The following is a 14,431-nucleotide window of genomic DNA, read 5'->3' as shown; positions in this document are numbered from 1 at the left end:
AACTTTTCTATATTTCAATAAATAACTAAAATAATTTCCCTTAAGAAGTAAAGTATTCGATGAAGAAAAAACCCTAGTACACGACGACAACTTAATGTACTAACCACTGAATCATTGTAGCCCGAATATTTTTCCCAGGGAATTTTAATTTGTTTGACATAATATAAACAAAAAGAAAAATAAGAGCGTTTTTTTTATTATAATCTATGAGTCGAATAACAGAAGTGATACTGATTAAAGTTGAGTTACTTAGGGTTAAAAGGACCTACGCTTACAGTTTCCCTAAATAATCTCTGAGGAAAAACTTTGGTTTTGCAAGACATTTTGAATAGAAACGAAAAAAAAAAAAAAACGATTTGCTAAATATTGATAAATGCTATTTGCACTGAACTTACATATGCTACTTACATGATTATACTTACATATTATCCAACACAGTTAGTTGTGCTCGCTGAAGAGAACAGTAAGATACAGCCTGTTCGTACGTTGCTAAATTCTTGAATGTTTTATAACAGATATTACCATAATAGCTCCAACTCTATAATAACAATTTTTCTTTATTTCAGGAATGTAAAAAAATAATACTCTTTTTTATTATAGAACGCTCTAAGGTGTTTAAAGAAAATGTCATAAAATAATTTTTTATAAAAGGGGAAAATTTTATAAAACGCATCTGGCAGCGGAGAGGAATTTTAATTGATTTCCTTGCTATATTTTCTTTGATGTTATTAAGTTCATGAACACCGTAGAGCGTTACTTTAATAGGTCATGAGAAGCAGAAAGAAATTGATTGGTCTACAAAATTATTTCCTACTTTTTAATTATTTTAATACTCAGGGTGTTTTCGTAATAAACATGGTTCATAAATATTTTTTGAATACTTGTGAAATGTCAAATGAAGTAAAAAAAGTAGGAACATTAAGTGTTACAAATTAATATTTAAGCTCAGAAAAATCGAAATCTGTAAATCCTAGCTGAGGAAAGAGGAGCTAAAATGCTAAAACCCGTTTGATTGACTGAAGAAATAAAGATATGCACAAAGATGATTGTTAGAAACTTCTCCAAGTTTACTAGTCATTTAAACTGGTGTTAAATGCGTTTCTTTCAGCATTTTTTTCATTGATTATAGCAAATTTGTTTCCTCTTCACTTATAATTTGCAATTTCTAATATTTATGCTTTTTTTTAAATTTCATTTTTGACAATGGTCGTAAAAACAGGTATTCAATTTATTCATAATTTTGTCAAATGTTTAAGTATAGGTTTGCCATCATGAGTTAGCGTGTACAAAGTGAAAGTTAAGCATACCGGTAGAGTTTATTTCAGAGATTCAGGGGAAGAAGGCTGGGATAGCCGAAGCGAAAACGAAGTGGAAAATCGGAAGAAAATGTGTATAAATGTCATATTTGATGTTTTTTCGCCGTCTTTTCACATTCCAAATGAAATTTTTAATCACATATGAACATTTTCTACAGTTTCTTATTATTGATGCTTTTGCATATTTGTTTCGCCGATTCTCTCATTCACTCGCCAAAAGAAATGTGCCACATTTTGCGCGCTTTAATTTTCACCTCCTTTGAAAAAGTGAACTCTCCCACCAAGCTTTTCTACCATGCGCCAACTTGTTGAGGTTAAATAATACAGTGCAACTTTTTAAAATTTTTAAATTTTTAGAAATTATCTGGCAATTTTAACCAAGTATATTTTGGTTGTCACAAAACATAAAAATTGTTTAGAAATTTAAGTTGGAAAATTTATTCAACATATTGCGGGTTATTGCCGCAATAAAGAGCCTTTTACAATATATAAAAAATGAAATAAAATAACCTAAAAAGTTTGGGTCAAGGATTATACGTAAAATCTCAGTGCCATCTACGATGAGTCATAATATCATGCAATCAAAATTTGGTATGTATTTATACAAGGACTTTGAAAAACTAACAAAACACTAAAAATAATTAATTCATCGGCAGGAAAATATCATAAGCATTGTCAACAAATGTGGAAATTACTTTCTTATTTTACCCTCTCTAAAGAGGTGAAATAATTTTAAACTTTTTTATAATGATCCAAATTCTTAAAATTTCGTGAATATCAAAATAAAAAAAAGAAAGAAAAAGAATAAAAGAAAAAAGTAAGAAAAAAATAAAAAAGAAGAAAGAAATGAAAATTAAAAGTTATATTATGCCATAGTTACATAAAGAAATGAAAATTAATTAATTTAAGAAAGATAAGAAAGAAATTCTATTGCTTTTCTATTTCAAATAAAGCTCTATCGTAGTTAAGTGAAATGCATAAAAACATGCATATAAAATTGATATGCAGGATTTCTGTAATCAAAAAGGATCTTTGTAAGAATAAAATATTAGTTCCTTACAAATTCCTCGTAAAAAAAAATGAAGTAAAGAACTATGCACATAAGAGGTTGCAAATTAATATTTATGTAACAAGAAAGAAAAGATTTTTAAACTTCTACTAACCATTATTGAGGTAAATGAAAGCAAGGAGTCAATAAAATCATTATTTGTTTGGTGGTGTAGGAATGCATTCTCAAGAGCTGCCTTAAAGCTTCAATTTAAGATGAATCGGTTTTCGCTTAATTAATTACTGCCTTTTTTACTCTTAATGACCTCACTAGTAGTAGATCAGAGCTTGAAAGTGTTTTATTAATTGGAGACTCAAATATTAATTTGTGACTCGTTCTTCCGATCTCATTTGGTCAATTTTAATCTAAATTTTTCAAGGTCTTTAAAAATATATGTTAGGAACGGTCTTTACGAAACACCCTGATTATATTTTGCTACATTCTTATTGCGAATTAGTTCCTTACCGTTGGACAAATGTAGTCGCTGTCTGTTTTAGCCACTTCGCAGACAAACTGTTTCCCATTGTCGCAGTTACCATCAGTACCCAGTTTCTGAAATAAATTGTTTTAAACTAATAGAAAATAACAATTAAAATTGTCGAAAATTTATCAGAATTCCCAGTTTAAAATGTTTTATATAAATAAGTGACGGTTTTGAATAAACTGAATAATTCGGTTAAAGCTCTTTTTTTTTTTTTTTTTAAAAAAAAAGAAAAAAAAAATTTCCAGACTTAACTGAAATATTATCCTGAAATTAATCTATTTTTCTTTTAAGTGCAATTGTTAAAAAATAAGGAAAAGGGATGAATCATATTTTTGCAATAAATTGCTACAAATATAACAAAGCGGCAAAAAAGTTCTCAACCCACCTTTAAATAGATTTCAATATTTAACTTTCGTTAAAGACATACGGATAACATTTTTTGATTAGTTAAGAGCCAAAATCTCCGAAAAGTAACGAAACAGATATTGTTTCGCAGACTTACCGTGGTATCAAGATTAATGTATTTTAACTCGTCATAATCTCAAAATTAAATAAATATTATCATTTTTCTACAACTATAATGAATTTCGGAAATTCAAAGTAGTAATTGCACTCAAAAATATTATCAAATAATATATTTCATGAAATAATTAGACTTCGAAAATTACAATAGCTTGACTTCGCACTTTTATCAAGATATTTTAACTTGTATCTGCCTAATAAGTAGTTAATTTTTGATAATACATTAGTTTTCTTAATACATACTTAGAAGTTATTCAAAGCAGAAATTTTTTCTAACGAACTCAAAAGAAAATTTTATTTTAATATTTAATGAACTGGATTAGTTGATAAGTAGTTAGCGTTATTGTATCCTGGGAACAAGGCGAAACCTCATTGAACTATAAATTCAGCTACCATAGAAAAAAATCTTCAACGAATACTGCTATTTCACTTTCCAATTTTCACTATTTTGCCAATTTGTCATCGTTAAAATGACAAGATATTGACAGCGGAATAAAAACAACAATAAAAAATCGAACACAGCTGAAAAAGATTACCAACACAAAGTAAGTAATGTGTGTTTGAGAGATATTTCGCTTATTGTGTTTCCGACACTACTAGCTTTCCTTGTCTTTTTGTCATTTTGTCGAAGCCTAACGAAGCTATAAATTCAGCTACTATAGAAAAAAAATCTTCAACGAAAACTGTTGTTTCACCTTTCAATTTTCCCTATTTTGCCAATTTGTCATCGTTAAAATGACAAGATATTGATAGCGGAATTAAAACAACAACAAAAAAACCAAACACAAATGAAAAAGATTACCATCACAAAGTAAGTAACGTGTGCTTGAGAGATATTTCGCTTATTGTGTAACCGACAGTACTAGCTTTCTTTGTCTTTTTGTCATTTTGAAATTGTTGCTGTAACTTACTTTATTCTACATTTGAATAACAATTTATGCTCCAAATTTTTAAACAATAAAACAGTATCTCGAATATTATTCTCTATTTTGAAACTCGCTGCTATAACAAAATCAGATAAGATAAACATTTCATAGGCTAAAAAAAATAATAGCAGAATCTTACCACCGATGATGCTTCATCTGCGTAAATGTAACTGCAATAAGTAGATGATACGGTTTCACCAAGGGAGGAATTTTCGTGAACCCAATAAGATATCTCATTTGAATCTAGAAAAGAGGAAATTGAAAGTCTCATAAATGCATTATAGAACACAAAAAGACAGAAAGTTAACGATATATTTTTTATTTGATTATATTAATGGATAAATTTTGCAAAACGGTGCGGTTAACCCTAACTTTAACGTTAACGCTGCTTGAGCTTTAGGGCGCATTCTCGAAAATTTCTCAACAAATTGCTGTTAAGCGTTATGGTTAACGGAAAACAAACTCTATGCAAAATCTCTCTGTTAAATCTAAGTGTATTCATTGTTTCCATTTACTTTAACGGAAAATAAAAAGTCATTTCATTGTTAAATTTCTCAGAAAAATGGTTAAATAGCATCCATTTAATTGTTATTTTACCATATTCAAACAAAACAGTCAAATAGCTTTGTTATAAGGTTTATATTTAAGTTTAATTTCTCTCTTTTTCTGATTCGAGACTTATTTATTTTGATTACTTTTTACTTATGTGCCAATATAATTTTTATACCATTCAGTCTTGTCTTATTTATACCTCTATAGTTGCCGCTCTATAGCCCACAAGTATGCAACAAAAGTGTTGAAATTCAAAGTGCTGCAATGAACTTAACGAGCGTTTTTTAAGAAATTCCCAATTTTTCGAAAATTATAGCTATTTTAAGTGCTTTTTTCCATATTTTTTTCTCAAATTTTTGCTTTGACTACTATTTATGTATTGTTGAAGGAAAATTTATTTACCTCTCACAAAATCTGTATTTCATAAATTCGGGCTTAAGTGATTTTCCAAAGTAACAAAAACGAAAGAGAGATTACATATTCTTCCCAGATATATAAATTAACATTTACATTTAAATAAAAAAAATTTTAAAAAAACTTCAATCAGAAGACATAAAAATCATTTCTTGCTTGAGCTGTTGTGATAATAAACTTATGACTTTTCATTTATTTTCTCTCATTCAGTTGCAAAATCTATATTCCTTTGATTAATATTTTTTTCAAATACAGTTGATTGTTTTTCAAATGTTTGAAAAATCGGATTGCAAGAGGAATTAAGTAGCAACTAAATTTTCTGGAAAAATATAAATGCTACAAAAATTCTTCTTGAAATTCAATACTCAAATTTTTGAATTTTATTAAATTCAAAACGAACTTACTTTCAAACAAGATCGAAGCCATATTCTGTAAAGAAGCATTATCGCTTATAACAGCTAAATCTCCCCCGAATATTTGGCAATATCTTCGTGCTAATCTAACATCATAATCAAACTGAATACCTCTATAACATTTTTGACCATATGGAAACCAGCCAGGATTGCAGCATATCACTAAATAAACATATTAAACAAAAATTAAAATGCCAATAAAAAAATTTCTCAGAAGAATAAAGTATGACAATGAAGTTTAAAAAATCATAATTAATAAAACTAATCTGTGCTTTATTAACTACTTCCAAAAACTTATAGTCTCGATTGGTAATTTTACTAGTACGATCCGATTTTGACCAGCTAGGTCACCTTTCAAGATTATCTTACACAACATATAAACTTAAATAATAACCATAGGAAAAAAGGTAAGTTTATTCAGAGAAAGAACGCTTTCGTGCATGGTTTCGTAATTTAAGTCTGTACTAATTATTTAACATATTTGAGATTACACATTTAAAGATTGAGTCCTAGAAAGTGAAGATCCGATCATTCTTTGCGCACTATACGTTATGGTGTTTGGTTTCATAACTTAAAATATCGTCTGCACTAATTAGTTAGCATATCTGAAAAATTCTCAAACCTTTAAGATTGGATATTATTGCGCGAAATTACGATTAGTTAGTCAGGAACCTTCGTATTTTATTTTGCACACTGTACTTGAGTAATTCACAAGTTAACATTCATGCAGTCATTAGTAATTCGTGAGTAAGGGGAAATAGCTTGTTATTTCTGAAAGAAAATCTTTGATTTTGCCTTTCCTTGGTTTAAAATGTAATTTAATGGCAAAATAATTTCAATAAATAGCAGCTCTGAAAAAGTTAAATGCGCTTAATTTAAGAAGTATCTGATATTATTTCCTTGATTTAACTAACAAATGCAAAGAGCCACTTTGCTAGAAACTTCGAAAACTTTTTCTTTCAAAATTCATCAAAATTTGTTAAATTAGAAAATTAAAAAACTTTACTGATTCTTGCCAGGCATTTTTTTTTCTTACTAGAGCAATTTTTACAAAACCCATCACTAATGCTTTTATAATTTCTTTTTCAATGTAGCATTAGATAGCACAGATAGAATACTTACATACCATTTAGCTGATTAGCTTCAATTTTAAGGTATCAACACAAATTTTAAGTATGAGAAGTTGAAAATATGTTAATTCTTTGTGTGCGTTCTTTTATTAAAACCTCTTTGTGTTCGTCAATTTTGAAACGCTTAATGAGAAATACTAGAAATTTGGAAAGGTGGGGCAGTTATTTGTGCCGTATGACGTAAAAAGAAAATTTTCTCTTTCAAAAATACTAAACTAATAAAATTTACAGTAAGTCACTCTGATTTATAATTACGTAAAGCATTTGAAGATTATTGAAGCACAAATTTTTTTTGTCTGTAATTTTACTTACGAGCAATTATTGTGGATGGGAAAAAACTACATACCTCAAAATGTAGTCAAAACAATGGGAAATATTATTTGTGAAAAGAATTTGGAATAATAAAAGCAATGTTTATTTATAAATATCAGCTTTTGCTATAAATTTATAATTATTAAGTGAATTTTTGTGCGTTTGTATAAAATTTTTTCAATTTTTTAAACTTGGATTTTAATAGTAAGTACTCAATCACAGTGTTTATTTATTGTTATATTTTTTACATTTATTGAAATAAAAAAAACAATTCGCCACCGATGACCATGGTGGTTGCAGAGTTGCAATTATGACAATAGAATTGATTTAAAGCAAATTCAAAAGATTGGAAAGCAGTATCACATTTTTAATGCATTCCTCATATAATATATTACTTTAAAACAAGGGTTGAACTTTTATTAAAGCTTTGAAGCAGTATTCTCTATGAGTTCAAAAAAAGTTTGAAAATAAAAAAGTTTATTATGCATTAAACGAAGGCTTTTCAAGATACCACATGAGAAAAAATTAATAACTTCATTTTAAATTTTGAAGCAGATCAGTCAATAACAGACTTAGTTTGTAAGATTCTTTACCTGCACTGCAAAATGAAATAAAGTGAAGGATCGTCTGCCATCTCATTGTGTTTCTTTATGTGATAGCTGCCCTCTTCCCTAAGACGTATGGCAACAGCAATTTACAGAAATCAAATAGAGATTAAAATGATGCAAGTGCATAAATTCGGAAGTCGTTTCCTGCTTGGAAGGAAACGGATTCATTGCTGATTAATCTATCCCCCTCCCACATATCGGACAATCCACAAAACTTCTGATATATCAAGAATGAAAATAAATAATAACGACTATAAGTTAGTTTCACTAACTTTCAGTTAGTTTGCTGCGTTTTTAGATGTGAAAGTCTTAGAATACAATACCATGAATTATATTTTTCAAAATAAACTCTTTATATTAAAAATTATTTTTGGCCCATAGAACCTAAAACTTATATAACAAAACCTTTTTCAACCGCTGACGAACGTTTAGAATACAAATTTATTTAGGGCTTGAAATACAGAGTTAATTTTAAAAATCTCACCTACAGGAATAGCATAACTTAAAACCGACAAACTGCAAAAAAATAATTTTTTGTGATAAAGGATGATTGCACTAATGTTAAAAATAGCATACTGAACATAAGTTCGTTTAGAACTGAAGTAGAATCGATAGAAAATTTACTAGACGTCAAAATTTTAGTGTTTAAAAACTTGATTTCGTTCATTTCGCTATTGCGGGGAAAAAGTATTGTTATAGTAAATATTTTATATAATAAAAATAGAAATTTTATTTCAAATAAATATTGATGTTATCAAAATCTGATTCTAATTAAAAAATCACTTAGTAAAGAACTTTTCCTACGTAGAGCTTTAGAAAATTGAAATATCAGCTTAAGTTAAAAATTTAAAGTCTTTAAAGGAAATAGTAATAAACTATGACAGTAAAATATATAAATAAACTTTCGATATTTTACGGAACGATGGGCTATTTGAGATTCCTTGGTAAAATATGGCTTAAAACTGCACCTACACTATAAGACGATGCATCACAAGTTAAAATAACGAGAAGTTTTTCATCAAAACGAGCTAAAATTACATTTTTTTTTCAGTAAATCTTTAGCCGCTTTATAAGCTTTTTTCATATTTGTTTGACCAATGCCAAACCACATCATTCCGAAGTAATTAGTGTTATGGAGAAAAAACTTCGGATCTTCCTTTTAGAGGAAAAGATTTTAAAAAAAAAAGCAGTAGAAATTCAGAATATGTAAAAATGATTAACAACTCGGTTTTATTTCTAGGGCTGGGTGCTTCATGAATTACTTTTACTTTAGTGAAACTTGGTTGAATGTCATTTTTATCAACTCGGAACCCCACTAAATCGACTTCAGAAATTGCAAACTGACATTTTTCTCGCCACATCTGAACACCGGAATCTAGCATTCGTTTTATAACCATTCTTACATTATAGTCTTCAATATCTTTTCCCTTAGTGAAAATGTCATCAAAGTATGACAAAACACTATCAATTTGATGATAACGTTTCTTCCATCTGTTTCCAAAAAACAGCGACAGAAATGTCGTACGGAAAGCCTTTTGCCTTTACCCTTTATGCGTATTTAAAGTCCATGATTTTGACGAATTTTCATCTACCGGAAGCTGAAAATAAACTTCAATAAGATCTAATTTCGAGAAAATTCTACCACCCATCATGCTCGTTAAAATTTCATTTACTGTAGGCATAGTTTAGGTTTTTATTTCGTTTACCGTAGCGTCGGGGGAAATTTTCCCAAACTTCGTACGTACCAAGTAATTTTCCTGTAAATAATTTTTTTTAAAGTTACTACTTTTTTAAACCCTAATACTCCCAACAGCTATTTTTTAATTTAAAAACCATAAAAAGATCGAAAATTTTCAATAGTTTATATATAATTTAATGAAATAATTGTATGATAATCTTTTTTATGCAAAGACTATTTGAAAAACCAGTTAGAGTTTTTTTTAAAGGTTGTTAAATTGTCGAACTCAATGAAACAAAATTTAAGAACAGTGAAACAATTTTTCAATGAAACATAATTTAAATAATATATATTTTTTATTATAATCGTAGTTAGCAGCTATTTTAGCTTATGCACAATATATTTTTTATTGTTATGTTTATTTATGAACACTTTATACTACTACTGTGTCAAAAGTTTTTTAGTATCATTTTAGTTTACTAGGTGGCTCCACTCACCAACTCTCGGGATTGCTTTTCGATAATTTCTGTTTTTTTATTATTCTTGAAAGTCAATATCGTTTTTTTTTTTTTTATATATATATATATATTTTTTTTGAACGATAATTTGCTTACAAAATATAATAGATATAGTTTTGTGGAAAAATATTTTGTGAATATGTTAAGCCCAACAAAATGAACGAATATTTGGATTTACAGAAACATTCAACTGTACTTGAAAAAACAAATACTTAACAGTTCAGATTAGAAACGGTTTTTATCATTCTTGAGACTTTCTCATTTTTAAAAATTTCACTAGAAATGTTAAGATTTATTTCCGGTAACATCTAACGTCTCACCCACTTATTTTTTTTTATTTTATTTTATTTACTTACTTTTTTGTTGAGTGAGCTTATAATTGAAAATCAGGAGAGAGATAAGTAAGCTTTTTTTCAATAAGAAGCAAACAGACACTTTTTTCAAAAAAAAAAAAAAGTTTAAAAAAAGTCGTGAGAAAACTCTTAATATTGAAATAACTTTAAAACAAACAGAAATTTTTTTAAATAAAAATCTCATTGAATTCAAAATTTAAAATAAACCTTTATGCATGTCAAATTACAACTCTGTATTTGTGTCCGATTCAACAAATTCAAATTTAACAGTTGATATTTCTGGAACTAAGAGCCGAATTCTTTTCTCTTTTTTATTGCATTGTACTCCTTGGACATTTTTTATGCATCTTCGTAATTTTAATTTTCAAAGTCTTGCAAATTAAAAAAATCATGATAAAAACACTTAAAACAAATTGAAATTCTTTTTCATATTCTTTGTATTCTTTGTGTTCAAAAAAAGTTTGAAAATANCATATTTTTAAATATATATAGATAGATAGATAGATAGATAGATAGATAATTATACTAATTAGAGAGAGTTTTGTTTCATTGCAACAAACAACGTTAGCATGTTTTGAGCTCGAAGTGTATATTCTGATTCGCTTCAAGCACAAATATTTACGTAAATTTTGAGAGATCTTTTTAATATCCCTACAATTATTACCGTTAAAATCTATTTCATACGTAATATCATTTTTTACAAACTAATTTAAATATAACGTAAGTTTTTTTCTCATGTTTCATTAGAATGTGTTCTAAACTATTTCATTTTTTTATCAAACAACTTATGAAAATTTTAAAGACCAAATTGCAGAGAAAAAAAATGCATTTCTGCTAAACTTGCAAGGTATTCTTCAAACAGATTTTAAAACGCTAGTAGGAATTTCTTCTTCTCCCGTCTAAACATCCTTCATAACTTTCAAGGGACCATTGGGTAATCTTGCATACACTAGTTGATATAGTGAAACACCAGTGATACTATATGGCACTTGTCGGTAGGCGAACATCAAATGTTGGAGATGTAGGTCCCTATCCCTGCCATTTTCTTGAAAGTTCTTATCTAACATGTCTTTTAGAGTCCTGTTCCAGCGTTCCACGGCTCCCAAGATGTCCTGGAGTACCAAACTTTAGAGACATTCCCAAAGTGTTTACAAACGATTCTGTTAACTCAGCAGTAAAATTTGTCCCCTGATTTGAACAAATGGTTTCTGGAAACCCTGTTTGAGTAAATATTTTCATTCGAACTTCACTCGTTGTTTTTGCTTTAATGTTTTTGACAAGAATTGCAATGGCAAATTTTGAGCAAAAGTGAAAGGCATAAATAAGATAGGAGTGACCTCTTTTGGATTTTAGCATCAGAGGTTCAATGCAATCGACACTCCATAAGTTTCAAGGGGTTTTCAAGACGAACAATAGCCTGCATAGGTACACGATCTCAATATATTGCAGTTAGTTTTTTGTGACATTTTTTACAGCTATTGCAATAGCTTTCTACATCAGTTTTTATTGTAGGTGAACGAAACAGATTTTTTAATTCTCTGTTTTTCTTCTTTTCCCCTAGATGACCTGATAAAGAGATATCATGGTTTAATCATACTGCCATTGCTTGGTAATTATTCTTTAAAAATTACATTTCCAATTAATATGAAAATTTTAAACTAATATGACAGTTAGCTGATCGTTAAGTTCTGAATCCTTTAACTGTATCTCTTTTACTGTAATTTGTAGTAGCATATAAACGCTATTTACATCAGGAAATACCAATCGTAAAACTGTTAATAAGTTTAGGCACCGATTCAAATAAGATCTTAAAATGTAGCATGACAAGGTAATATAATAGAATGCTTATGGTCCCGCAGTGGACTGATCGTTAAAACATGGTTCCCAGCAGATCACCAAAGTCTACGGTCACTGGCTACTGTCAGTGTGCTATATTAGTCCTCGTTAAACTGTTCTACCGTAAAGTGCTCGGCTTCGCGTGCAAGTCGTCGGGCTACCGAAGCGGGGGTGCAATCCCCTCTGCAGAGGATCAAAATTGTGATTGGATCAAAATTGTGCAGAGGATCAAAATTGTGATCTTCGGAACATTCTCAGAGATGTTTCCCAGACTGCCGCCAATAGCCCATTGTGCAGCTCTAGTGCGAAGTAAATAAACTATAACAGCAACAAGAATGCTTATGCAAGTATTTAATAACTTCAGATAAGAACTGCTCATGCATGCGCCAATGACAATAGCGTGAGCTCTTTTCAACGCACATGCGAATGTTTAAAAACTACGTGTATGAAGCCATTCGCACTTCATGAAAAAATTTCATGTTTGTGAATTTGGTAAAGCGAATAAGAACCTGATTAATAATACGTATTTTCCTAGTAAACTTTTTCCTATTAAGTTCGTGCTCAAATTTCCAATCTCGCGTACGTAATTTTCTCGCATCCTAAAAGAGCATTCCAACTACATGCGATTGCCGCTCCGTTGACCGATGTTGAGAGAAATAGTGCACCTAATTGGTAAGCGTTCCGCATGAAAATATACTTCAAAAATCCGATTCTTATGTTCCCTCAACGGTGAAAGGAAGTATGTGAACTGCAGACATTGAGATTGGCCCTTTGAGCTGCTCATAAATGCTGCTGATGATAAAGGCATCTTACTGAATGAAGTTCACAGAACGAAATGAAAATCCTGATTTATGAGCGTTTCTTAAGAAAAAGTTTTTAGCAATCAGGATCTCATTCTATCTCAGAAGTGCAGTTACCGCATTTGGGGAGATTGGCCCTCATGCAATAAATTACTACTTAAGCAGCATTCTCGTTGCATGTGATTCACATATGTGACCCACGTCAATGCGAGTAATGAATAAGCGAACTTCGTCTTACATAGTTTCTAAATACTCAGACGTCATCTAAGGCAATCGGATGCAGTGTGAAGTTTCACTGCATTCAATCTAACGCAATTGCAATTCGCGCATGCACGTATATTTTACTTTAAGCAGCATTCACACTGCTGACAATTCACATATGCGATAGCAGGCAAATGTTATTGATGCAATTCTGAATTCGCGTACACTTTTTTGAACATATAGCGAGAATGATCCTTTAATAAAAGAATTTTATTTTTTCTCTTTTCCTAACTGATCTTAACTGCTGCAAAATTAAGCAGGCAGAAACGTTGTTAATCAAATAAGCAACGAAGATAAAACATAAACAAACATTAATGTGAATTGAAATCACCGATTGTTCTAAGAAACTCGCCCACAGAGAATTGTTGACTTGAAATGGGCAAGATTGGACTTCAATTCAAAGCCGTATTAGAAAACGTAACCGATCTTCAAGCTTTTGGTGAAGATTTTCGCTGGTATTTGAAACTGAAATGTCTTAACTGTGGGGAAGAGCCGGAAAAGTGGCAGTATGTAGCTCTTACTGAAAAATTCCCGTTAAAAGGAGGTCGTGGAGAAGCCAATTTTGTGAGTAAATGTAAACTTTGTGCACGGGAAAATTCAGTTGAAATTCTACTGGATACAATTAAGAAGTACACAATTGATGATTCCGAATCATTTAAAACTATAGTTGTTTTTGATTGTCGAGGATTAGAGCCTACAGATTTCTCTCCAAGAGTTGGTTTTCAAGCGATTGGAGAAAATTCCAATGCATTATTTGATGACATTAATTTAGAAGAGAAAGAATGGGTTGATTATGATGAAAAAGCAAATCTCTCTGTATCCATTGCTGAGGTGGAACATAAATTTGTAAAAGTGTAAGCGAATCTAAGTGCCATGTTATAAAAATTCAAAATAAATCGCTCAAGCAATATATTGTTTGTTGTTTATTTTTCCTACATTCTTTGAAATTGCAAGTTTCTTAATATTTTAAGTTAATATTTAAAAGTTAGCGTACTTTAAAGAGAAAAGATTAAGATACTTTAAAGAGAAGAGAGAATACTTTTATTTTCTTAGAGATAAAGAATATATCCCTAAAACCATACACATATTATTGTCTAAAAGGGGATACTTTTGTATACTTATAACTAGTATCATCGCTACGGCAGCTATCATCGCTACTAGTATCATCGCTTTGAGTTTTGAAAGGGCTCTCAATTAACCCCGTAAAAAATTTTCAAAATGTGTAATAATATGTAATCTGAATTTGATCCTCAACAATTT

The 14,431-nt window shown here is 29.7% G+C and overlaps 2 protein-coding genes across 2 annotated transcripts in view; one reads left to right on the top strand and one right to left on the bottom strand.

The window, feature by feature from the left end:
- LOC107446703 (macrophage mannose receptor 1) overlaps positions 1-7,865 on the bottom strand; it is a gene marked incomplete at its 3' end in the record, with an annotated part of 40,669 nt that extends 32,804 nt beyond the window's left edge. The window contains 5 exon segments of the mRNA XM_043048114.2: positions 423-538; positions 2,830-2,916; positions 4,436-4,539; positions 5,667-5,837; positions 7,711-7,865. Coding sequence (XP_042904048.2) covers positions 423-538; positions 2,830-2,916; positions 4,436-4,539; positions 5,667-5,837; positions 7,711-7,756 — 524 coding nt within the window.
- Positions 7,866-13,431: 5,566 nt separating this feature from the next.
- LOC107446686 (CXXC motif containing zinc binding protein) lies at positions 13,432-14,081 on the top strand. The gene has a single exon (XM_016061398.3). The coding sequence runs from the start codon at positions 13,547-13,549 to the stop codon at positions 14,027-14,029; it is 483 nt and encodes a 160-aa protein (XP_015916884.1). The 5' UTR covers positions 13,432-13,546; the 3' UTR covers positions 14,030-14,081.
- The last annotated feature ends 350 nt before the right edge of the window (positions 14,082-14,431 follow it).

This window comes from Parasteatoda tepidariorum, chromosome 7 (genome assembly GCF_043381705.1).
Source record: "Parasteatoda tepidariorum isolate YZ-2023 chromosome 7, CAS_Ptep_4.0, whole genome shotgun sequence".
NCBI lineage: Eukaryota > Metazoa > Arthropoda > Arachnida > Araneae > Theridiidae > Parasteatoda > Parasteatoda tepidariorum.
Note: the sequence above shows the minus strand (reverse complement) of the source record. Positions and strands in the feature narration are given on the sequence as shown.